This window comes from Mus pahari, chromosome 1 (genome assembly GCF_900095145.1).
Source record: "Mus pahari chromosome 1, PAHARI_EIJ_v1.1, whole genome shotgun sequence".
NCBI classification, from domain to species: Eukaryota; Metazoa; Chordata; class Mammalia; order Rodentia; family Muridae; genus Mus; species Mus pahari.
This window is the reverse complement of record NC_034590.1, coordinates 53,413,528-53,440,310: the sequence shown is the minus strand read 5'-3', so window position 1 is coordinate 53,440,310 and position 26,783 is coordinate 53,413,528. Positions and strand designations below refer to the sequence as shown.

General features: G+C 39.6%; 1 protein-coding gene across 1 annotated transcript in view; it reads left to right on the top strand.

Moving 5' to 3' along the window:
• The window catches only part of Hdgfl3 (HDGF like 3), a 55,094-nt gene that overhangs the window by 23,772 nt on the left and 4,539 nt on the right, over window positions 1-26,783 (top strand). The window contains exons 2-5 of the mRNA XM_021188151.2: window positions 8,827-8,903; window positions 13,868-14,006; window positions 14,463-14,618; window positions 21,136-21,282. Coding sequence (XP_021043810.1) covers window positions 8,827-8,903; window positions 13,868-14,006; window positions 14,463-14,618; window positions 21,136-21,282 — 519 coding nt within the window. The remainder of the gene's footprint in view (window positions 1-8,826; window positions 8,904-13,867; window positions 14,007-14,462; window positions 14,619-21,135; window positions 21,283-26,783) is intronic.

The following is a 26,783-nucleotide window of genomic DNA, read 5'->3' as shown; positions in this document are numbered from 1 at the left end:
TGTGTGTGTGTGTGTGTGTGTGTGTGTGTGTGTGTGTGTGTGTGTATAATCAGTTGGTTTCACCCTAGGTCCCTGGGCTATCTAGTCTCAGGTCATCCAAGCAGTGAATATGGGTTCCATCTCATGGAGTGGTCCTTAAGGTCCTTAAATCAGATATTGGTTGGTTGCTTCTACAGTCTTTGTGCCACCATTGCCCTAGCATATTTTAAAGGCAGGACATCGACGTAAGGTTTCATGGCTGGGTTGGTGTTTACATTTCTTATAGTAGCATGTAGAGTACCTTCATGTGCCAAAGACACTGGAACACTGAACTTAAGGTTTAGGCACCAGTTCAGCTTCTCCTCGTTCAGTGAGTTGTGGGTGTTGCCTTCAGCAATAAGGCCTTGCCATCAGTTTGTGAAGGGCAACCTGTAATCTTGGCCTGGGCTGTTTGGAGCTTCTCACAGGATGCCTTTGGCCAACAACAAATCCTGGTACTGGAAGCTTCCAGGTAGGGCTCTGTCCCCCAGTATTTGGCAATTTATATCACCTTCATATATGTAAATATTCTAGAAGCTTCTACTGTATTAAGTTTCCCCACTACCCCTCAGATGGCCTTTAGTATTAGCTTTCTCCCCCATTCCCTCCCTCATCCCCTTCTGTCTCCCCACTTGTCTCTCCTTCTTGTCTCCTGTTTTTGCTCCCTTTCCCCATCCTAAATTTCATGCTGCTGCTTTTTTAATAGCTGAGTAATACCAGTTTGTAAATGTACCACACTCTCTTCACCAATTCCTCTGTTGGGGGACATCTAAGTTATTTATAATTCCTGGCTACTTTGAATAGAGCAGCAGTGGACATGTTTGAGCAGATGTCTCTGTAGGAGGACAAGTGTCCATTGGCTCTATAACCAAGACTGGTATCACTGAATCTCGAGGCAGATGATTCCATATCCTGGTGAACTGCCACACTGGTTTCCATAGTGGCTGTGTGAGTTTGCACTTCCATCCACAGTGGATTAGTGTTTCTCCTACTCTGCATCCTTGCCAGCATGAGCTGTCACTTGTTATTGATCTTAGTCATTCTGAGGGGTGTAAGATGAAATCTCCAGTTTGATTTGGATTTCCTAATGTGCTGGCTAGCTTTATGCCAAGTTGACAGAAGCTAGAGTTATCTGAAAGGAGGGAGCCTCAATTGAGAAAATGCCTCCATCAGATCAGGCTGTAGGTCATTTTCTTAATTAGTGATTGACAGGGAAGGGCCCACCTCATTGTGGGATGGTGCTATTAGGCTGGTGGCCCTGGCATGTATAAGAAAGCAAGCTGAGCAAGCCAAGAAGTCACACCCCTGCATACTTTCTGAATCAGCTCCTGCCTCCAGGTTCCTGCCGTTTGAGTACTTTCCTGACTTCCTTTGATGATGAACAGTGATGTGAAAGTGAAAGTCCTTCCCTCCCTAGTTTGCTTTGATCATGGTTTCATCAACCCTAAGACATTTCATTAAGTGTTTCTCAGCCACTTGAATATCTTCTTTTAAGAATTCTGTTGATATCTGTACCCCATTTTTAATTGAGTTATTTATTTTCTTGATATCTAGGTGTTTTATTTCTTTATATTTGAATATTAACTCTCTATCACATGTGTAGTTGGTAAAAATCTTTTCCCATTCTGTAGGCTATCGCTTTGTCTGAAAGACAGTGTCCTTTGCTGTGCAGAAACTTTGCAGCTTCATGAGGTCTCATTTATTAATTGTTGATCTCAGTGCCTGTGCTAACGGTGTTCTGTTCAGAAAGACTCTTTCTGTACCAGTGAGTTCAAGGTTATTCCCCACTTTCTCTTCTGTTGGGTTCAGGTTTCTGGTTTAATGTTAATGTTTTGCAGGGGATAAGTATGGATCTATTTGCATTCTTCTACATGCAGTTGTCCATTTTGACCAGCACTATTGGTTGTAGATACTTTTTTATTTCAGAGTGTATTTCTGGCACATTATCAAAAACGAAGTGTCCATAGATGTGTAGATTTATGTCTGGGTCTTTAGTTTGATTCCATAGAGCAGTGTGTATGTGTATGTTTTTGTGCCAGTACCATGCTATTTTTATTACTAATGCTCTGTAATACAACTTGAAATAGGAGGTTGTGATACCTCCAGAAGTTCTTTTGTCATTCAGAATTGTTTTAGCTATCTTGAGTTTTTCATATGAAGTAGAAAATTGTTCTTTCAACATCTGTGTGGGGCTGGAAAGATGGCTCAGAGGTTAAGAGCACTGACTGCTCTTCCAAAAGGTCCTGAGTTCAATTCCCAGCAACCACATGGTGGCTCACAACCATCTGTAATGAAATCTGATGTCCTCTTCTGGAGTGTCTGAAGATAGCAACAATGTACTTACATATAATAAATAAATAAATCTAAAAAAAAAAAATCAGTGAAGAATTGTATTGGGATTTTAATGGAGCCTGTGTTGAATCTGCAGATTGCTTTTGATAGACTGGTAATTTTTACTATTTTAATTTTACTGACCATGAGCATAGGAGATCTTTCCATCTTCTAATACCTTCTTCCATTTATTTTTTCAATGTCTTAAAATTTTTATCATACAGATCTTTCACTTGCTTAGAGTTACCCAATAGAGTTTATATTCTTTGAGGAGAATGTGAAAGATAGTATTTCCCTGATTTCTTTCACAATCTGTTTGTCATTTGGATATAGGGTTACTGATTTTTGGGAGTTAATTTTGTATCCAGTTAAAAATGGATATCAGCTGAAAAGCTTGTTGAAAGTATTTATCAGTTGTAGGAATTAATTCCACAGGGGAATTTTTAGGGTCATTTATGTATATTATCATATATATATATATATATATATATATATATATGTGTGTGTGTGTGTGTGTGTGTGTGTGTATATAATATATATATATATTATCATATATATATGTGTGTGTGTATATTATATATATATATATAATATATACATTGTGTATATATTATATATATATACACAATATAATATATATATTGTGTACACAATATATACATTATATACAATATATATACAATATATATATTATATACACATATAATATATATATTGTGTATCTGATTTTAAGGGAATTGCTTTGCGTCTACTCCCTAGCTCTGCTTCAGATGACTTTCTTAGGCCTCTCTTTTCCCCTACCCTCATCTCCAATGGATCACACAGATCTTCCCCTCTTAACCATGTCACTGTTGCTAAATCCCAGCCCCCAACTCCAGCAGGCACTTCCTGGGAACCCAAAGGCCTCTCTGATCAGGGAAGCAAGTTGGCTGACTGCAGATCTTCACCTCTCCCTCAGCTCATCCAAAACCAGTCTTAGCCCCAGCTCTGCAGCAGACCCCCTGCTGTGCCTCCCACATCTCCAGTGGAATATAGATTCTCTTTTAGTTAACTCAATTTAATGCTAGGGAGAAAGGGTCCTTAAACACTGGCAATTATGACTGATATACAGAAAGTAATTCTTGTTACATTTTCCAAGTTGTAAGGGTAAAGAGATGGCTCAGCAGGTAATAGTCCTTGCTGTACAGTCAAGAGGACCTGCATGTGCACCCTTAGTACCCACAGAAAGACGAGTGTAACAAGTTGTACCTGTAACCCCAGCTTGGGCATGGGGCAGAGGGATCACTGTTCCTACCACTCTCCCCAGATGAGATCCTACCTCAAAGGAGTAAACCAGACCCATGGGGGAGACACCCAGTGGCCTGGCCTCTGCAGAGGTGAGCATGCTTATAAACACAGAGAAATAGTTGTGGTAGAGATGCATGTAATCTCAGCACTCAGAAAGCTGAGTCAAGAGTTTGAAGCCAGTATGGGCTACATAGTGAAACTACAAAGAAAAAACAAAATCTCTCAGAATTGTAATTTGTTTATATTCTCCTTAATTTTAAACATTGTGTGGAAATATTAGCTTCACAGTAGTGTAAGAAAATTTTAAAGTTCAGAATTAGTTAATGCCATGACAGGAAAACAAGTCCATTTTATTTTAAATAGCAAAATGTTTGCTTATTTTATACACCATAGTGATTCTAGTCAGACAGATAGCTGCTTTTATATCAAAGCAATTTCATCTGTTCCATAATTTAACTCTTCGAATTTGATTACTCTCTTTTAAACACTTATGAGTTTCCAGTTACTATAAAAAATATTTCTTAAATGCTACATATTTAACAGTAATTCCTTAAAGAATTAGGAAAACAAGCTTGCATTGATACATTTTTGCAGTCTTGAATTTTTGCATCTTAAATACAAAAAGCCTTAAGAGGACTTCCATGTAAGTACAAACACTACATACAGCTCATCTATGTTGGGCCCTGAGGACACAAACCCAAGCCTGGCTTGAGTTTCTGTGGCCTTGTGGGAGAGCCTAAGCCTGGCTCCAGATTTGAGACCTGTCTCAGTCACTTCCATATCGGGGTGACCTAGCAAGACCTGTTTGGCCCTGCCTCTGCCCTGCCGTTGCTGATACAGAGCTTTACCATTGGCCCTGTCAGTCACTCCATATGCTCCACCACCCTTCCCTGCCTTCCTTCATCATCTTACCCCACCGAAAAAACCCTCCTTATGTTCCGAACTTAATGTAAGTGAGAGGCTGATACCATAAAGTTGAGTTCCTACTTCGACAAGACTCTCAGCTCCGTGTACTCGCCATTCCACTCAGCCCTGGAGAGACCCCAGCGAGACTGGGACCTCTCTCCTCCCACCTGGACCTGCTGACTAGGAGTCAGCACGTCTACAAAAGCTACAAGCAAACAAGTCTTTCAGTATGTGTCAAAATGCCCTGGTGACTTCTTAAAACACAGATTCCTGGGGGCTGTAGTCCTGTGCTCTCTGTTGTCCAGTACCTAAAATATGTGTTGACGAGCTCCAAGATTGTTTAGAGTCAACAGACTAATTTTGGAACATGTTATAATAAGAAGATCTGGTCACAAAATTTTTTGATTTTCAGAAATAAATATTTTGCACACTGAAATGGCTTGTTTTGATCTTTAGGGTGTGATTAAAACAGCAGTAGTAAAGAAATACAAGAAATTCTCTATTTATTTAATTACAATTATAGTCCTCTAATAGAAAGGTTTATTTTTACAAATTATGACAAGGAAATTGAAGAAGGAGAATTTTTCCCCTTTAATACCACACTGACCTCACACTTAAATGTTTATATTTTCCTATTCCTTCTTAGTTCCTGTCTTTAAAAATACATACTTAAGATTGTACTCAATTATAAACACAAAGTATTTGTTTCTGTTTTTTTCTTAACAAAGTCATGAGATTTTTTTTCATTATGACATGTTAGATTTCTCTAACCATTATGACAACAACGATTGATAACCACTATTTGCCATATGTAGATAAATGAATTTTGTGGGTGGGTGCTGAAGATCCAGACAGCATGTCACCAGTTCTGGTAAGGGCCCCTTCCCTTCATCATATTGTGGTGAATGATTACATAATGATAGAAATGTATCAAAAGGGAAATACTACAAAGAAAGATAGGAAATGACAGAGTCCTTTAGGAGTCAGACTTCAACTTTAATAAAAGCTCACTGTTAGACGTGCTAGCTGAGAGAGCCTATGAGAACTACTGTAATCTCTTCCAGGACAACCTCCCAAGCTCCAAAAAAGAGGTACCACTACTTCTTAACATCACTACACTACAGTCTTCCAAAAGATGAACCATTGAGGGATATTCCCAAACCATATTTAAGCAGCAGTATTAGGGATAACATTTTAAACACGCTTAGACCTTACAGCGGCTAGGAAAAGCACTATTGGTAGGGAGTCATGAGAGCCTGAGTTTAGATCCTAGTAGAGTAGAAACGGGCAGCTAGGTCCCTGGAGACCATTGGCTGTCCAGCGTAGTAGAATTAATAAGCTTCATGTTCAGGGAAAGACTGTGTCTCAAAAAATAAGGTGGAAAGCAACTGAAGAAAGGCACCCACTGTTGTCCTTGGGCCTGTTACATGTGCACACACGCAAAACCAAGATACAGCCCCTAGAAAGTTTCACAGGTTGATGGTAATAATAATTACCTATATAACTTTATTTATTGAGTACCTGGTGTTAGGGATTCTAAACTACCTTTCACTTTATAGTCACAGCAACAATATGTGTCGTGTGAAGAGAAGAAGAAACTACAGTTGAGTAACTAGCCCAAGGTCACATAGCCAGTAAGTGACAGTCAGGACCCATATCTAGCTTCCAGAGAAAAGCATGGCCAACAGGTAGATTTAGTATGTTACTACACCTTAAATCTCAGAACCCCTCATTTGTGATTGCAAGGGTTAAAAATGTTCAAATTACAATTGGAAAGCTGTATTATAACTAGAAACCATTTCTATATAAGCACATTGGGAAATTGCTGATGATGTCTTATAGATTATTTTGTTATTATAAACAGATATTCATTTTTGTAATTGAACAGCATGTGTCTCTAAAAGGTGGGAAGTTCAGCCATCAGAGAAGGCTGTGAGAGAAAATGGTATGCTGGTGCTTATCTGTAATCCCAGCATGCAGGAGGCAGAGGCTAGAGGATTGTAAGTTGCAGGATGGCCTGAGCTACATAGTAAGTTCCAGGCTAGCCTCAGCTACAACATAAAGCCTGTCTCAATAGCAACAAAAAAAAATTAAAAATAGCATGCTTAAAAATAATTCCATGTAGTTTTATGTTGTTGAGTCATGATATGAGGAGATGAATGATCATCTTTAAAAATAATCTAAGAAATTCAGGCCTTATGCTATCTGAAGTTTTCAGCCTCAGTGGTACATAGTGTCTGGTAGGTCTTGAGAAGAGCAGACTTGTTTTTATTTTTGAAAACCCCAGAAATGGTTCTGATACATAACTAGAATGATGCATTCAACAAAAAGCTGTAGAATCTGGAACATGGAAGTGAAATAATATGTTTGCATCTTTCAGGCTTACATGGATGGAGAAACTCACCATGGTTTAGACTGATGTTTACAGAACAATGCAGTTAGTTCTCATAACGCTCCCTGTGTTGAAACATGTTCTAGGGATATGTCTTTGTCATCGCTTTTAAAAATACAGCTTTGGGGGGGGGGGGCGCTGCCCAGGTGGCTCAGATGTTAAGAGCACTGGCAGCTGTTCCAGAAGTCCTGAGTTCATTCCCAGCAACCACATGGTGGCTCATAACAATCTGTGATCTAATGCCCTCTTTTGCTATGCATGTGTACATACAGATAGAACACTGATATCCATAAAATAAACAAACAAGTGTAGTGCAGATTTTTTCACGGGCAGCACTGATGGCATGGGCAGAAGGACTGGTTCCACCTCCTAACCAGCCATCGCTGGCAGAGGTCCACTCAGCTACCACCCAAGCACAGATCTAAGGCTTTGAGTTGGCCCACCCCAACATTTATTCCATCTAGAGTGCATGAAGGGACTGGTCCTGTGGAAGCATAGCCACAGGATATCAGTGACTCTGGTCAATAGCAGAATATCATAGAGGAGGCTCAGCAAGGATCCAGTAGTGATGGTGTAGCAGAAGCCAGGGGCTTTGAATCAGACCAACAACTCCTTGCAATGAAAATTTGCATGTAAAGATGTTTGGGCAAAAGGGTATACTGTGTGACATCCTATAGCTTCCAGTGCCACTGTGATTAACCAATATGTGATAGAGAAATAGGGAAGATGGAGGATCTGAATGGTGCGTGCACAATAGAACTGGAGACTTGTCAGCATAGTTGATAGAGGAGCAGGTTGTCACCCAGTAGGACTAACAGGATGGTGTACAACAGCCTGGAGCTTGCACAGAGTCAGCCCCCCTAACAGGCTGCCCAGCCACAGGATCATGCAAGTGAAGAATGGTCTATTTACTGGATTGGGCCTCCTCAAAAGCCCTCCACAGTCCATGCTTCTCCCAGGGACCATGCTGCTCAGTTGCCTGTGCTTCAGCAGAGGACCATAGCAATGTTCTCAGTTGGTACTGCAATCAGAGACCCAGTGGGTGTTCAGGGACCTGTGCTGTTGCTAGAAACCATGTGGGAGCCTAGGATCCCTGCTCCCAGTGACTGAGCGACAAGGAATCCATTCTTGCAGTGTTAACAATGACTGTAGGTACACACTTGAGAGAGGAATATAAAAGGCCTCTGTGATAACCCCTGCCTCCACTCCAACCCTTCCCCAAAAGAAGTGACAGCCTAGAGAGGAAGCCATCAAAGAGAACTTAAAAAAAAATGTGTGGGAATGCTGAGGTGTAGCTCTCCACAGTTGATGGCTTCTGACAGGGGGTGCAGGTGGAGAAGGACTCAGCTTCTCTGGGGGGCTGGCCATTAGGAGGTTGACCGTGTACAAGGAGTAGATGGTCAGTACAGCATGATGGGCTTGGACTTTTTCTTTCTTTCTTTTCCTTTTTTTTTTTTAGAGGCAGGAGGATGTGAAGGAAGGGAGGTAGATATGGGAGGATGGAGAGGTGAACTCAATTGGGGTGCATGATATGAGATTCCCATATCGATAAAATATTATGTTAATAAAAAAGATCATAGATGGAACTTGAAAGGTATTAATAAAAAGTACAGCTTTGTTTCTCTCTTATTTTATTTCACTAGGACAGATTTCCAGGAGTAACTCTTAAGTCAAAAGAAATGAATAGTTTGGGCTCAATAAATTATTGTAATGGGTGTAACCGATTTACAGTTTTAAGTAGGCCAAATAGGATGGTTAGAATAATTTTGCTAGGTTTGAGAAAAAAACTATTAGAGTTTTATTATAATAATTTTATTTTGAAATTAGCAATAAATTCAAAACAATGTTTATATGTGTTTACAGTATTTCATAACTAAATTTATCTTTAATAGATTGATGAACTCCCAGAGGGAGCTGTGAAGCCTCCAGCAAACAAGTACCCTATCTTCTTTTTTGGTACCCATGAAACGTAAGTTAACAAAATAGCTTCAATTTTCAATAACTCTAATTTGACTACACTAGATTATGTACTTAACTGTGATCTATTAACTATTTTATGTGTTGTTAGTCATTATATCCATTTAAAAAGTAGTCAAACTTAACATTTTTATTAATGAAAGGTATATTATTTTTGCATGTTGTAACAAAATACATAACAGAAGCAGCATTAGGAAGAAAATGTGTATTTTGCCTCCTGGTTTCTGAGGATTTCAGTTCATCATAGCAGGGCAGGCATGATGGGGTCTGTGTCTGTAAGAATTTTTGGTGATGGGTTTTTACAAGGTGAATTAGGACATGTAGAAAAGGCAAAACAGGAACAGATATAGGCATAGCTTAAAAGATCAATTTCTGTTGGCCTATCATCCAGGCCTCACCTCATAAGACATCACTGCTTCCCAAATTAGCATCACCATCTGGGGTACTGCATGTTCAAACACAGGAGTAGGGGAAGCATTTCAAATTCAAGCCATAAAATAAGTTTTCATGCATAGAAGTCTTGATTACTGAAAGTACATCTTTGCTTCTGTTTCTGTTTTAAGTGTTGGCTATCACCCACAGTCTCCTTTCAGGACACTTGTAAAGTCCTGGAGTGGTAGACTTACAACTCCTGATAACCCTTTTGGGAACTCTGTATATTTTCTCTTTACAAAAGCTTCTTCAACTCACTTTGTATAGGACAAAGTTATGTTCTCTTAAACTCTTTCAATGTTAGACCTATGACAAATGCACTGCCTTTTGAAGGTCTTCAATTATGTCTGTTAATATATAGATTAAAGTAATACAGACATGTATTTCCTTCTTTCACAGTATTTCACACGTGAGCGCAGGTAGAGTGGATAGACAGGCTTGCTAAGAACTCAGTATCCTTTGTTAGGCCCTACCAGTCCTTGGTGTGTGTGTGGTTGTTTGTGAGAGTCTCACTCTGTAGACCAGGCTGGCCTTGAACTCACAGAGATCCCCCTGCTTCTCATGCTAGAGTTACAGTCACTTGCCTTCACACCCTGCTTATTTGCTTATTTCTAAAAATTACCATGCTTCAGTTATATGTGCATTGTCCAGGGAGAGGAAGGAGAGAAGAGTGAAAAACTAGGAAGGCCTTGTAAGGAAGTGGCGAGAAAGGCTTATGGATCACTTCTGCTTACAGAGCTTGGTCATGCGGCCACACTGGGCTGTGGGGAGCTGGGAAGCAGCCTCCAGCTGAGCAGTTCCAGGACATGGGAGGGGTCTCTGTTAGTGGAACCTGAGAGAATGATACTGGGGCACTGCGGTCTCACCACATTGCAGCTGTGTCGTTTATTTTCATTTGAATGTTGACAGAATTGGCATGCATCTTAGCTTGCTGTTTCTTTCTTTCTAACTTCATTCTGGTCTTGATGAAGTCCTAAAGACAGTTTTCTTTTATATAGAAATAATTGTGCATCTTTCAGGAAATAAACATTTTGTAAGAGGTTTTTTTTGTTTGTTTGTTTTTTGTTTTTTGTTTTTTTTTTAGTATTATTTTAAGTTTGGCTTAGCTATTTTTTTTTTTAGTTGTGTGTGTGTGTGTGTGTGTGTGTGTGTGTGTGTGTGTGTGTGTGTATTTTGTTGGACTAGCTGCAAGACCTCAAGCAGGCATGAACTTTACAACTAAGTTATATCCAAGCCCTATATTTTCATCTAATAAAAATTGTATGTGCCTTTTATTCATTAGGTCCCTTAACCTGCAGTTACCTTCTATGCATAGAATCAATGCTTGCAGAAAGTCAAAAGCCAGAGTACTAATTCCTGTTGTGTCCTTGAAAATGAACTAGCCTTGTATAGTGTCCATCTTTTCTCATGTTCGTATCATTTGTCAAATAAGACTTTGGCATTCCCACCCCTCAGTCATTTTCATTAGTTCTTGTGCTTGTGTTTTGATCATACTCATTCCCCTCCCCCACTCTGCCTGGATCCTCACCTTCTCTATCCACCCAACTTTGTGTTGTCTCTTTTTAAACCACCAATAGCGATTTGCACTGCTCAAATCATTGTAGATGTGTGGCCTTCCTAGAGTTTGATTAACTACCAGGGCTGCATTCTTAGATAAAACTGCCTTCCCTTCTCTTTTACAGACAAAGTCTCACCATAGCCCAGAATGGGTTCGAACTCCTGCCTCCCTCCACTTCCTAAATGCATTAGGAGGATGTATCAGCATGCTTAGTATAAAGATATTTGTTAGATGTATTTTTTAATTAACTGGACAGTGTGAGAGATCATTGCTATACTCTGTCAGAAAGTGGAATTTATGAATTGCTGGTAACATGTTGACTGGAAGGTTCCAGTGTCGTCTTTTGCTGATTTCTAAATTCCTATCTCTAGTTCAGGCCTTTTTAAATTTCTAGAATCATCTTCTAACACCCTGCTTGATATCTTCATTTAAATGTCTTAACTGGGACTTTAGATTTTACACCTAACAATGACCTTTTCCCCAAATATTTTCCTCCAAAAGAAAAATCATATTTCAGTAAATAACAACTCCAGCTTTCTTATTTCTTATTCTGAAACCTTAGAGATAGCCTCAAATCCACTTTCTCTGTCAAAAGTTCTTTCCAAAGAATGGATTCTGGACTTGACTATTTCTTCACCAACTACATTGTCCATCCTGGCTCAAGTTGCCAGTATTACTTTACTTCAGTAGCCTTCTGTCACTTCGTCCTTACATCCTTCTCCCTAACCTTTACTTGGTTTCCAAAAACAACAACCAAAATGATGCTGTTGACACATCACTTAATACCTTTGCAGTGACCTCCAGCCTGTCACCTCTCCGTCCTTATCCCACACTGCTCTGCTGTTACTCATTTCACACTAGCTCCCCTGGCCTCTTTTGTGTTTCTCAGACGTGTCATTCTTTCCCAGGTACAGCACAGGTGGACCCTTCACCCTCTCGTAGAAGTTTGATCTGTTTCTCTGTATTGTAATGCTAAGTGCAGGGTCCAGATAAGGGGCAAGGCCTGTCCCAGAGACTAGAGAATCTGCCCTTAGACTCAAAAGAAGCTGTGTGAGCATGCCTCCAGGTTATTTCTGATTGGTGAGTAAAGATGCCTACAGCCTGTAACTGAACAGAACTGAGATAGATGGGGCTTGGTGTTCTGGAACGTGAGTGCGGAGAGAAGAAGGTGGAGAGATGAGAAAGACTCTGAGAGTTAGGAGTCAAGAAAGTATGGCCATGAGGGCTAACCAGTTGGATTTAAGAGCAGCCTAGATAAAACATAATAAGGAGTAACTCGAGGTTTTCTATAGAAAATAGATTTTAGTAGCATAGAGCGTAATTATCTGCCCAGCTCTAGTACTGATTAAAGCTTATTGTAAATAATAAAAGTTGAGTGTCTTTTAACCAAAATGGAATGGTCAAAGATGGGATAGAAAATCCCGGATTGAGATTAAATATTTTCTATAACTCCCCCTTTTCTTACATTTTCCCTTTATGGTGATGCCTTACCCAGTCTTTATAGCTAAAATTATAAAAGTCATCCCTAGTCTATCTATCTGTGATGACTAGTTTTAATTGTCAATTTGACCCAATCCAGAATCACCACAGTAAGTTTCAATGAGAAATTATCTAGAATAAGTTGGCTTATGGGTATGTCTGTGTGGGCATTTCTTAATTGAGTTGAGATAGAAAGACCCACCCAAAATGATAGCACCATTCCCTAAAATGGATTCTAAGTGTATGAATGGTGTGAGCTGAGCGTTAATTCATTACTTTCTGCCCTTGACTGTGGATTTAAATGTGTTTAGCTGCTTCAAATCCTTGCTACCCAGACTCCCCTACAATAATGGATGATAACCTAAATTGTAAGCTAAATAGATCCTTCCTTCCTTCCTTCTTTCCTTCAGTTACTTTTTTCAGGGTGTTTTGGTTGTTGTTTTTTGGGGTTTTGTTTCGGTTTATTTCACTTTGCATCCCACTCATTGTCCCTCTCCCAGTCACCCCATCCACAATCCTTCCTTCCACCCCTTCTCCTCCTCTGAGAGGGTGGGGAGCCCCTTGAGTATCGCCCACCCCCACCTCCACTCCCCACACTTCAGGGTGTTTTATCACAGCAATAGGAGAAGAAACGAAGATACCATCCTTCTCTGAATACACAATATACATGCTTTGTTTACCATTTTAATCTATTAGCACCTATACCTCATGAAGGCAGCAGTAGCTGTGCCTTATTCTCTATGGGATTCCAGCACAACTGCAACAATGCCTGTCACATTATAGGTGTTTGATTGGTGTTTGTTAAATTAATAAATACATAAACCTTAGTTTGAAATGTAAGTCTCCAAGTGTCAGTCAACGTGAGCCTCCATAGCTGCACTCACTGGATTTAGGTCACAGATAACAATGCTACAGACTGTTCAGAGTGCAGCAGTGTGTCAGCTATAGAATTTAACTATGGTTACAAGTAATTTAGAGGAAGATTTAAGTTAGATACAGTTCTGTATACTTCTGATTTGTTCTCCCTTCTCCCTGTTGATGCCCAATTTACAGAAATAATACTGGCTAACTATTCTAAAGTACTATACAGAATTAAATAATTTTTATTCCAGTATTTAATTTACTATAAATCTCACAAACCCTTATTTACAGTAAAATTAACATAGATACTAGTTTAAATGATGATAGATGCAATCAGAGTAAATAGCTTTAGTTATACTTGTGTAACTATGAGTCGGTTTTAAACAAAGCATATTGTATATTAATGTAAAGTCAAAGTTGGACAATCCAGAGTTGGTGGCTTACACACTCAGATACCCATTTGTATTGCCTTGAGATATGTTTCTAAAGCATCTTGTGATGTGGGTTTGTGTAAATTTTAAATACGTTTATTGTAATGTGCCTTGACATCACATTTGATCCTTATGTTTAGAATACCTTGTATTTGAAGATCAGCATGTCAGTTCTATTTCTATCTATCCCTGCAGTGCATTTCTAGGTCCTAAAGACCTTTTCCCATATAAGGAATACAAAGACAAGTTTGGAAAGTCAAACAAACGGAAAGGATTTAATGAAGGATTATGGGAAATTGAAAATAATCCAGGAGTGAAATTTACTGGGTACCAGGTAATAGTTTGCATCACAGTCTCTTGTTATGTCTCATTCTTTGCTTTTAACTCTTAGGCACCTGTGTGAAGTGTCCTTCATGTTAGTACTGACCTTGCATTCATTTGAGGTCGGAGTTCTCCTTTGATTAAGTACCAGCTCTTGCCCAGAAGAGCCTGAGTTAAGTGGACATTGAAAAATTGACTTTGGCAGCCACTTGAGTCATTAATTGAATCAAGATTACACATGCTGCTAAGGTTAGCTTCAATCTTGGCTTCAAGCAACTCTCCTACCTCAGCCTCCCTGGTAGCTGAAACTAGATATATGTGCCACTGTGCCTGGCTCCCATAGTCCTTTATTTTGAAAATGATAAAAGTAGGCCAATGTCTTTAAAATTAAAACATAGTTATTTTTTCCAGTTTTTGTTCCTGCTCCTTTTAAAAAAAAAAATGTAATTGGCTAACTTTTTTTCCTTAGACAATTCAGCAACAGAGCTCTTCAGAAACTGAGGGAGAAGGTGGAAATACTGCAGACGCAAGCAGTGAGGAAGAAGGCGATAGAGTAGAAGATGGCAAAGGCAAAAGAAAGAATGAAAAAGGAGGCTCAAAACGGAAAAAGTCCTACACGTCAAAGGTCACTGAAAATCCTCCTACTGTTATGTGTCCCGTCCCGCATATGCTCTGAAGCTTCCGGATTGGGTGGGAGGGACAGCTCTTCGGCAAAGTACTTGTCTAGAACATGTCATTCGGCACCACTCCCCGCCCCCCACCCCAACACACACACTACAAACTTTAGAGGCAGTGTATACACAAGAGAGAAAGCCAAAAGCTGTGAGGTGGTAAGGGAGTCACTATTGACTTCTCAAGGTCGACGTGCCCTGAAAGTACCTGCTTAGATGAAGGAGGAGGACTAAGCATATAGGCTGAGCCAGACTCTGAATTGAACTGGTTGTGCAGGAGTGAGGAAATTCAACTCCATAAAAGGAGAGGGGAAAGAATAACAAGTTAATAAATAAATGTAGTGGCGCACGCCTTTAATCCCAGCACTCGGGAGGCAGAGGCAGGCAGATTTCTGAGTTCAAGGNCAGCCAGGGCTACACAGAGAAACCCTGTCTCGAAAAAAAACCAATGAATGAATGAATGAAAGAATGTAAATTGTGAAAGGAATTCTGAAGGGAATGAATGAGGTCAGGAAATCACACACTAGAAAAGTGGCCAGACCTTTCTGTAAAGACACAGCTTGTGCTAAAGACTTGAAAGAAGGGTGAAGAAGAGCCATGTGTGGCAGAGGGAAAGGAATGGAGCAGGAAACCTGAGAATGCAAATGTCTGGCAGGCACCTAACCTCAGTGTAGGCATGCTCAGGTCCTGAGGAAAGAGAGAAGGGAAATGCTGACAGGGCAGACTTGTATGCTGTACTAGTGAGTTTGGATTTTATTCCAAATGTAGCAGAAGCAACATGATGATTTACAAAAGAAAAGACTAGGTCTGTTATACAGTATTTCAGATATTTATAAAAACTGTTTGTCCTGTAAACACTAAAAGCAAGATATATGGATCCTTGAAGACTTAAGGTTCAAGATTCAGTAGTCTTTCACATGATTGAATACTTGAAGAAATTGTTTCTATTTAGATTCTTGTATTTAGTGGCTAGATATATTTAGAAATCATCTGAGAAAACAAGTACTAAGAGCTTCTCAGACTATTAAAATTTTATCTTGGCAATCTTTAAACTCCACCTTGCTAACATACAGGTAAAATTGTATGCATTTCCTATGTTCCTGATTGTGTTATTCTCTGTGTACCTTATTGGTTACAAATATGATGGCTGGGCTGGAGAGATTGTTCACATGGATAAGGTGTTTCCTGAGTAAGCACGAGGACCAAGGTTAGGTAACCTAGCACCCACCTAAAATCCGGGACCACGAAGCTCGGCTGTCACTCCTAAGCTGGGCAGGTAATGAAACAAGGTGATCCCTGGAAAGAGCTTGCTGGTCAGCTTCCTCAGAGAACTCCAAATTCACTGAGAGACCCTATCTAAAGATGGAAGGTAGATTCAGGCCCTTTGAGGATATCTATATTCTGGTAGATAGCCCTGCTCCTGTGAACATACAGGCTAAATGGACACAGTTGGCATTAAGTTATTTTTTTTTTTAAAGCACAACCATGTGCAGTTGGCAGGGGAGAATTTGGGGGGGGGGGTAGTTGAACACACATGTGCATACACACATATACCACAATAAGCAAACAAACAAACATGATTGCTTCTGATGGGGAATAACATTTATAAATGGTTTTTAAAAAAATCCCTCTCAAACTGTTTCTTCCATTGCATTTATTTTTAGACCGAATTTCTTTTAGCATTTTGGGTTTCACTTAAACATCCATTTGAGTTATTTTTATTTAATTGATTGCCTGCTGAGCTTCTATGGGATGTGTTTGCAACCCTAGATTATGTAAAAGCCACATAAGGTTTGTAGACTTTTAACGACGAACATGTGACCTTTAAATGTCATTATTTCATTACATGGTTCAAAGATCAACAGTACCAAAACTCCTAGTTAGGATGGAGTTATTTAATTTCAGCTTCACAATCACTTAAGAACTGTTTAATTTTTTGTTATTGGTGTTTTTGCACAATGCTAGGCAAATACTCTACCAAACCAAGAATTTTGACTTTTTTATAACATTTGTATGTTAGAATGGAGGAAGGGTTGTTTTTGTTGTTGTTGTTATTTTTGGTTTTGGTTTTTGTCCTTTTTAAAAAACTTGTAGAGGCACAATCTCTGTAATCCAGGCTAGCCTGGAACATAGTTTATATCCTAGACTAGCCTTGAACTCATGTCGTGGTAGTCTTCTTGCCTCAAACTCCCAAATGATATGATTGCAGGTATTGGCCCAGAAGCCAGTCAGAACTCAAGATTTTTTACTGTCAGTATCACATAGGGGTCCCATATGTATCAGAATCTTGTGAACTGCTGTTGACATGCCTTAAGGACCCAGCACTGCTAATTGAGAACTTGTAGGAAAGGATGGAGAATCTAGTTTCCAAGTGTACTGACATGGGAATAGCACTTGGAGAAACTACTTCCTGCTATAACCCTGGTACTTTTTCTGGATTCCCACTGTTTTCTTTTTGTTGAATGTGTTGAATTTCTCTTAAAGTTGAGTAGTCTCCCTTTGCACTTAAAAACTAGTAGTCAATAAATCTCCTGCAACATCCCAGTTAGGTAAAGGATTATCTCACATCTCCTTTATTTACCTAATTTCATTTACCTGTTGGGGGGAAAAAACTTCAATAGTCAAAAAACCAAAGTATAACAGATCTGAAGAAAATTATTTATCTTTTAAGTAATGGTATAGCTATTTCATATTAAACACTAGCAAATAATTAAAAATATAGATTAAAAGTATTTGTATGAAAATGATTTACTAAAGTTAAGGCTTATCAAATTCTTTTTTAATTATTTTTTTAGATACTTTCTTCATTTACATTTCAAATGCTATCCCGAATTCCCCTAGACCCTCCCCCTGCCCTGCTCCCCTGCCCATTCACTCCCATTTCTTGGTCCTGATGTTCCCCTCTATGGGGCATATAAAGTTTGCAAGACCAAGGGGCCTCTCTTCCCAATGATGGCTGAGTACGCCATCTTCTGCTACACATGCAGCTAGAGACACGAGCTCTGGGGATACTGGTTAGTTCATATTGTTGTTCCTCCTATAGGGTTGCAGACCCCTTCAGCTCCAAGGCTTATCAAATTCTTTTTTTTTTTTTTAATATTTATTTATTTATTTATTTATTATATGTAAGTACACTGTAGCTGTCTTCAGACACTCTAGAAGAGGGAGTCAGATCTTGTTACAGGTGGTTGTGAGCCACTATGTGGTTGCTGGGATTCGAACTCCGGACCTTCGGAAGAGCAGTCGGGTGCTCTTACCCACTGAGCCATCTCACCAGCCCCCGGCTTATCAAATTCTTAAACAAATTAACTAGTAAAGATGCTAAAAGAGCAAGAATTTTAGTTAACAAAGTAACCATTAGACATAAATCCAATTCAGTACCGCACTAATAAAATAGATGATAAACACCAATTTCAAACAATTCTATAGGAATTATGATCTGAATAGAATTAGAAAGTTAGTGTGGCAGCTAGACTTTGTGCTAAGATACTAAATATTGTTACCCATTAGTGGAAGTACAGTGATGCCCTGGTTCCCATCAGTATTGAGACTTGGTGTTTATATCATGCCAAGTGCTGAGAAGCATAAACTAAGTGTTATTTGCAAACACTCTGCACAGTGTGTGTGTGTGTGTGTGTGTGTGTGTGTGTGTGTGTGTGTGTGTGTGTATGCGTGCGTGCGTGCGTGCGTGTGCGTGTGTGTGTGTGTGTATCTCGTGATGTACGGTAGGCACAGAGTGGCAGATCAAACTGTTTTTTGAGGATTACTGGATAATGCAGTTAGCATATTTCAACTGTTATGTGATAGTTACTAAAATGAAAAAGTTGCTGTTATATCATCATATGGAATCTTTAACTGACCATGCTCCAAACTTTGTTAATAAATCTTTTTTGTTTGTGTGTTTCTTTGCTTTTGTTTTTTTGTTTGTTTGTTTGTTTTGAGACAGGGTTTCTCTGTATAGCCCTGGCTTTCCTGGAACTCACTCTGTAGACCAGGCTGGCCTTGAACTCAGAAATTCGCCTGCCTCTGCCTCCCAAGTGCTGGGATTAAAGGCGTGTGCCACCATGCCCGGCATGAATCTTTTTTTTTTTTAATATAAAAGTTAAATAACATTTTAAACTAACATTTTGAGTGTAGTTTGTAGCTTTAGTTCAGTAAAATAGAAGGAATGTAATGTGTTCTGTCATGTAACTAGATGATCTTTCTCTTTGTATTTTACATTTATTTATGTATTTTGAATTTATTTAAATTTGTGTGTGTGTCACTGGCATGTATGTATGTACAATGCATGTGTGTATTGCCTGCAAAGACCAGAATGTGGCTATGGGTCCCCTGGAACTGGAGTCACAAATAGTTATGAGCCATCATGTCGGTGCTAGGAACTGAACCCAGGTTCTCTGCAAGTAAGTTCTTTTAACCACTGAGCCATCTTTTCAGCCCATCTTTGCATTAAAAAACAGCAACACGTCAAACACCCCCTGCCCCCCAAAATAAATGATTGTGTAGGTAAGGGCCTGAAGAGGTGGCTCAGAAATTAAAAGTACTCACTGTTCTTGGAGAGGACCAGAGTTGGCTTCTCATTACTCACATCAGGCTGCTCACAACTGCTTATACCACACTGTACACACACACTCATGCACAAACAAAATAATATAGTATTTAAAATCTGATTGTATCAGGGGCTCAAATTTAGTAACTCATTTCTGGAAGGCCAAAAAGTGATTTGGTTGAGTTTATTTACCTTACTTTTTGTTTGCAAAGTATTTGAAGATTAATTTCTTTTAAGTTTCCCTCTCCCCTTTTTACTTCTTCCTCTAGAGAAATGGTTGCATATAGCCCAGGTTGATCTCAAACTCATTATATAGTCGGAACTTGAGATCCTCCTTTCTCTCTCCTGAGGGCTGGGGTTACAGACGTACACCCTCATGCCCAGTATATATATAGTGCTATAATGCTTCAGACTCAAACCCAGAGTTTCCTACATTCTAGGCAAGCACTACAGCTGAGCTACAATCCCAGCTCTCAAAACTTCTTAAGAGGAAAATGAATGACAGATGAGAAGACAAAAAATGTTAAAGGGACTGCATTAAAACAAACTGTCGGCAGGGCAGTGGTGGCGCATGCCTTTAATCCCAGCACTTAGGAGGCAGAGGCAGGCAGATTTCTTAGTTCGAGGCCAGCCTGGTCTACAGAGTGAGTTTCAGGACAGCCAGGGCTACACAGAGAAACCCTGTCTCAAACAAACAAACTGTCTAGCTTTTCTACCTAGTAGTCATTCACACAAGCCATTAGTCATTATTTATATGCCTGGAATTAAACTCATTTTTTATTTAAAACAAAAAGCCACTTAAGAGCAGTCATCAAGGTGACCCAGTGGGTGAAGTCACTTGCTACCAAGCCTGATGACCTCAGTTAGACTCAGAAACCACTTGACTGGAGGACAGAGTTAGCTTCCACATGTTATTCTCTGACTTCCACACATGCCATGGCAGGTGCATACACCCACTCAAATACATACTCATACACAGTAAATAAATGTAATTATAAAAAGTCAGGGCTGGAGAGATGGCTCAGTGGTTAAGAGCACTGAATGCTCTTCCAGAGATCTTGAGTTCAATTCCCAACAACCACATGGTGACTCACAACCATCTATAATGGGATCCAATGCCCTCTTCGGTGTGTAGGAAGACAGCTAAAGTATACTCATATACATTAAGTAAATAAATATATCTTTTAAAAACATCAAAAAAGTCTTAGAAAAGGAAATGTTAAAAAAATCCTACATTTCATCATTGTGAATAAGACATAAAATTGAAGACATCTTTTTCTAACTTTAATACTGTTCTGCCAGGAGACTTTTGCTGCAAGCTATAGTTTGATTTCAAATGCAAGATGACAAAGAAAATAGACTGGTTTACCAGTAGTATATCTTTAGTGTTTAAGTGATTGCCCATAGTTTAAAGGTTAAATTTTTTGTGTTGTGCTGTGATACAAAGCTTTGTCCAGGTTCTTTCTGTGTATATCCTTGGCCAAATGCCATATGTTGTCTTGGAAAGTTGACCTCAGGTCTCTGGACCTTGGTTTCTATTACTCTAATGTGACAGAGAAGGACATGATGATTTTGAGCATGCCTCCCAGTTCTCATGTCTCCTGAGGTAGTAGGTACTCACCCAGTTGTATTCAGTCCTGTTGTGGGTATCTGTGTAATCTAGATTTTAATATCACACTTCTTACAAGAATTCAGGAGTTGTCTAGTCCACATCTGCTTCCTTCCTAGCTAGTAATTAGAGGCCCAGGGGAGTAAAATGACGTGTCCATTATCACCTAGTCTAGCCTTGGACACTGCATGTTCTCTGGATGGGCTATGTCAAGCCACACAGACTGCATGCCAACAGCTCCTTGTGTACCTCTTTACTTACATTTGTGTGTTTGGAGCTCTACTTTTGACTCTAATTCTTGTCTAATGTTTAGAAGTCTTCTAAACAGTCCCGGAAATCTCCAGGAGACGAAGATGATAAAGACTGCAAAGAAGAGGAGAACAAGAGCAGCTCTGAGGGTGGAGATGCTGGCAATGACACAAGAAACACGACGTCAGACTTGCAGAAAGCTGGTGAAGGGGTGAGGATGTGCTGATGATTTCCTTATCTCCTGTTGGCCTCTTAGAAGACATTTCACTTTGGATCAATATCCATGGCCTAGTGTTAGTAACCAGTTATTCAGCTTGTTATCCATTCGAGAAGCCTGAATGAGTGGTTAGATGTTTAGAATCTGAGGAAAGAAAGCCATGTGGAAAGTATACCTTCTTGAAAAATTCAAGCTCTGAATATTATTTTTTCAAACTACATTAGTAACTATAGAGTATTTTAAAGTAGGTTATAAATTATGATACTATGAAATTTAACAGTTCTGTTTCTTTTATTACAAAGTCAGTGGCATGTCCAAAATAGAATATGTAAATGAAGTATCCTTAATATAAACATTAAGGATGAATTAATAAGGCAGCTATATTTCTTTACCTTATGCTATTCCCCAATAACCACACAGAAGAGATAAGATTTATTCAAAATTATATTTCAATAGCTGAGCAATTAAATGATTACCTTTACCTCTTCTGCTAATCTGGCTCTTCCGATCCCTTCCTCATCTCATGGCTCAGGTTCCTCCATCCTGCAGCTGATCTCCTCTCCCCGCCCCTCTTTGCTGGCAAATGTCCCACCCTATTCTCTATTCTGCCCAGCCATTGGGTGATCTGCATTTATTGACAAGGCAGAGAATAAATGGTAAGAACTGTTTACACAAACTTAACAGGAGACTCTTGGTACAAGCATTACAATGCTATGTTCAGGTATGATATGAGGGCAGAGAAATAAGTACTTGAATAGCAAAGATAAACTTTACATAGTGCACAAAACATTACACCTACAAGAGTAGGAGTGTTCAAGCTCTATTTGAGCACTGATATTTAAAATACCCATAGGAACAGATTTACTTCCCTTGACTCTTGTTAACTTCTGTTGACTTTGGCCTTTACAGGCAGGTCCACATTCATAAAGTGTGGTAAAGGTCGTTTGTGCACATAGGCATTTCCCAAAGCGTTTCTTCTGTGTACACTCCTCGTCTTCACATAATGACCCATGAAGGCTGAGCACTTGAACACAAAGCGCTGGCCTAAGGATTGACTCTCACTTACAGTGATGGAATGAGTGGGTGAGTGGTGACGCTCACCAAGTACATTGTTACTCTGCGTTGGGCTCTGATTGTGTGTCTGTTCTTACCTGTTCATATCAGTCCCGTGCCTCTTGGCTCTGTCTTCCTTCATCTTAGTTATCCGTCATTTCTCTTGAAGTTTGGTTTCAGTTGTCTTAGTCCTGTCACTCAGGTTAGCCATTCTCAACATCCTCCTCCTCCCTCCTCTGAGTTTTTGAGACAAGGTCTTGCTGTATACCTCTGTCTGCCTCACTGTGTAGCTCAGGCTGGCCTCAAATCATAGCCCTATGCTTCACCCTCCTGAGTGCAGGTCTACAGAGTGCATCACTACACTTGGCCTGTCTCCTTGCAGCATTTGGTAGCATTAGACAGTTCTGACTTTCCTTACCAGCCACTATTCTCTTCTGCTTCCCTCAGGCTCCCAGAGCTGTCCTTCCATCTGTCTAGGTACACTTCCTTAAAAGTCCCCATATCTGTCTTTTTTGTTTTGTTTTGTTTTTTTGTTTTGGTTTTTTTTTTTTTTTTTTTGAGACAGGGTTTCTCTGTGTAGCCCTCGCTGTCCTGGAACTCACTCTGTAGACCAGGCTGGCCTCGAACTCAGAAATCCACCTGCCTCTCCCCATATCTGTCTTATCAGCATTGTTCAATTTGGCTTGTTAATGAGTATCTTTTAATGATGGCATTCACTCACCACTGTGCTTCTAAGGTTTATTCTTTTGGTTAATAAAAAAAAAAAAGTTATTTCTTGGAGTGGGCCTGTCACAACTTGCAATGGTCCATGCATGGAGATCCCAGGACACCTTATGAGGAGCCATACTCTTCAGATTAGTCCTGGGGATCTAGCTCAGACCTTGGGCTTAGCAGAAAGTGCCATCTTGCCAGGCTTTATCAGTTTTCAGTGTTTCCATTTATATGGTGTATATAATACTATGTGAACACAATTTATTGAGTCTACTATTAATGTGTATCCAGTCTGTTTCCAGCTTTGGACAGTATTGATACAAGCATTTTGTCTCCTAGTGTACATGCTCAAGTGTTTTAGGTATGTAACTAGAACTGGCTATGGCTTTCAGCCTTATCAGTTACTTTATGGAGGAGTTGGCCAGTTTATGCTCAGGTCAACGGCATATTAAAGCCCCTGTAGTTAACATGGTGTTATCTGACTTTTATTTTTGACAACATATTGGTGTAAAGTAGTCATTGTGCTGTGAACTGTAATGCAGTATGAACTGTAATGCAGTGTGAACTGTAATGCAGTATGATCAGCGATGAGGTCACGTTCTGCTTCGTTTCTATCAACCAGCCATGTTTCTTTTTCATGATACGAAGTTTCAGGGTGTTCACCTATTTTCCCATTAGACTTTTTTCTTACTGGTTTATAGAACTTCACTTACTCTGTATGTTTGTGTCTTATCTATTCACTTTCTTTTGCTTTTTTACAAAAACATACTTTATTAACTTTATTATATTCAGCTGTTCACATTTCTTTCTGTGGTTAGCATTTCTGTCTTTAAGTGTAACCATGTCAGCCTCCTTACTGAGATTGTCTGTTACACATCTTGAGTTTCTGCCTGGGTCTCCTGGGTTACTTTGGTCAATTACCCACCCACCCTAAGTTATAGTAGCTTTCTAAAGAGTAATGATACTTCATAAAGCTAATGGCCTGATGTTAAACTTACTTTAAATATTTAATAGTCATGAGCTGGATAGAATGTCAGAGGGCCTCTGTTTTCTTGATGCACAAATCTCTAAAATGCTTCAATATATGATTTATCAAAACAAAAAGTTAATGGTGCCATGACTTTAGAAGGCAGAGAAGCATGAGATGAATACATATCATGAGACAGTATTAGGGCAGAAAGGCAGGTATGTGGATGCTTGCTTGGGATGCGCGCTTATAAAAACTGCTTGTGTGATTGCTTGTTTTCCAAGGAAACAAGGTCATGGCTTGGAGGACGTGCAGGAAAGAGTGCTGAGGTTTCACGGAAAAGGACAAAGTTTTAAACAGTCTCTTACAGGAGGAGGAGAGTGAATGGACTTAGGCAATGAGATTACTCTTGGGGCTAGTGGGCGTGCATCTGAAGTAAGCAGCGGGAATGGTTCAGGCTGAATGAGTTGTACAGGCACAGAGACGGCAGAGAGTTCAGTTCATCCTGAATACAGTAAAGGAGGTTGAGGCCTGGGAGGTGGGGTGGAGGTGGGGTGGGGGTGGCTAGCTATAGAATCCAAAAGATGTTTATTAATTGAATTTCTTAATGTTCCGTTTTTGCAGTTTCTCATACAGTCTAGATACTAATTATCTGGGAAATGTAGAGTTGTCAAAGGTTGTTCCCCACAACACGATAAGTTGTCTCTCCACCTCCTTCATCTTTTTCCTTTACCTTAACAGGAGCTTTTATATTTTATAAGCCCATTTATCAGTCCTTGGGATATTTCTCATGCTGCTGAAGCCTTTAGAAAGTCCTTGCCTGTGCTTATGCCTTAAAATACTTTGCCTATGTTTTTCTTCACTTTTTTCAGGTTAAAAAATTATGGAGAATTTCATACATACATATAAGGTATTTTTGATCAAATATTGATCCTTCCAGTCCATAAGCATGGGAACCCCTTCCATCTCCTCTTTCCAGTTTCTTTCTTCAGCGTCTTCAGTTTTTATCGTGAAGGTCTTCAACTTCCTTGGTTCCATTTATTCCTGGGCATTTTACTTTCTTTTACAATGAGGTGGGTTTTCTCTGGTTCTCATCAACAGTGTATAGCAAGTCTTCTTGATGTCTGTATGTGGTCTTTGTATCTTGATCCTTTGTTTATGTGGTCTGAGAATTCTCTGGTGAGACTTTCAGGACGGTCAGCTGCGCTGCATGTGAGGATAACTTCTTTGTTCCCCATCTCTAGCCCTTTTAGTTCTTGTGTGGAATGGGGTCTTAAAGGTCATTGCATTAAGAACTTGTCTAGTTTCCTTCTGTTGCTGTGACAAAACACTGACCAAAAACACCTTGAGGAGGAGAGGGTTTGTTTGGCTTACATTGCAGGTCACAGTCTGTTATTGAGGGATGCCAGGGCAGGAACTCAAGCAAGGCAGGAGCGTGAAGAGGAAACCCCAGTGGAATGTTGTTTGTCGGCTTACTCACTGGCTTTCCCACGGGTTTGTAGTCAGCTAGTTTCCTTATCTAGCCCAAGACCACCTGCGTAGGGACGGCACTGGCCTCAGTGTGCTGGGCTCTACCACATCAGTCATCAGTCCAAGACAGTTGCTCCCAAATGGCCATAGGTAACCTGACCTGGGTAGTCTCTCAGTTGAGACCCTCAGATAATTCTAGGCTGTGTCAGGTTGACAGCTGATGGTGACAATGACAGAATCTGAACTTTTTATGTTTTGGTTCAGTAAAGTCTCTTAGACTACTTGACACCAGATAGCTTTCACTTGTTTGCAAAGTGAAACAATTTAATACTTCTTTACGCTACTACTTCTTGTATTGATGTATTTTATTATATTTTAATCACGTTTCTAAATATCACTGTCTTTTTAGAAGTCTTTAAATGTCAAGAAGCTGTCACATGGAGGATTTAAAATTATAATTTTCACTTAATCAAAATTTTATCACTAGCAACAAATAATATATTTTTCCTATGAATTAGTAATTCACTTTATTCTTTACTAAGTGCCCAATAGTAAAGTTTTTATCAATGTATAATAACTTACTAACTACACACACACACACACACACACACACACACACACACACATCCTGGTCCATGTCCACTCCCACCTCCTGCTTATCTCTTTCTGTTTCCAATCTAGAATCTGTATATGAGAGAAAACGAGCCTTCTTTGTCTTCCTAAGTCTTGTTTATATGTTTTAATACAATGATCTTTAGTTCTAATAATTTTTCTTCAAACACCATAGTTTCTTTTGACTGAGTAAAGTGAATGTGCATGTCTGTGTGTCTGTCATTATCTTTATCCTTTCATAGACACCCAGCCTGATTCCATAACTGGGCTCTTATTGTACGTGCTACAATAGACATGGGTGTACATGTACCTCTACTGTATGCTGCCTTGGTTCTTCATATATACATATTCAGGATTAGAATATATGAACTTGTTATTGATTTTTTAAAAAATGTTTATGCATGTCTGTGCATGTGTATTTCAGAGGGCAACATTGAAAATCCTCTATCCTCCACTTAAGAAAAGAAGAAGTCAGTTTCTCAGTAAACCTGATGCTCACAGATTTTGCTAGGCTGACTGGCTAGTGCCTCCCCTATCTCTGCTTTCCTCTTATGAGCACTGGCATTACCAATGTACTGCTATACCAGGCTTTACATAGGCACTGCGTTAGGGATCCGGATTCAGGTCTTCATGCTTGAGCACCAAGCACTGTACTTGTAGAGCCATGCTCCCAGCCCTTATT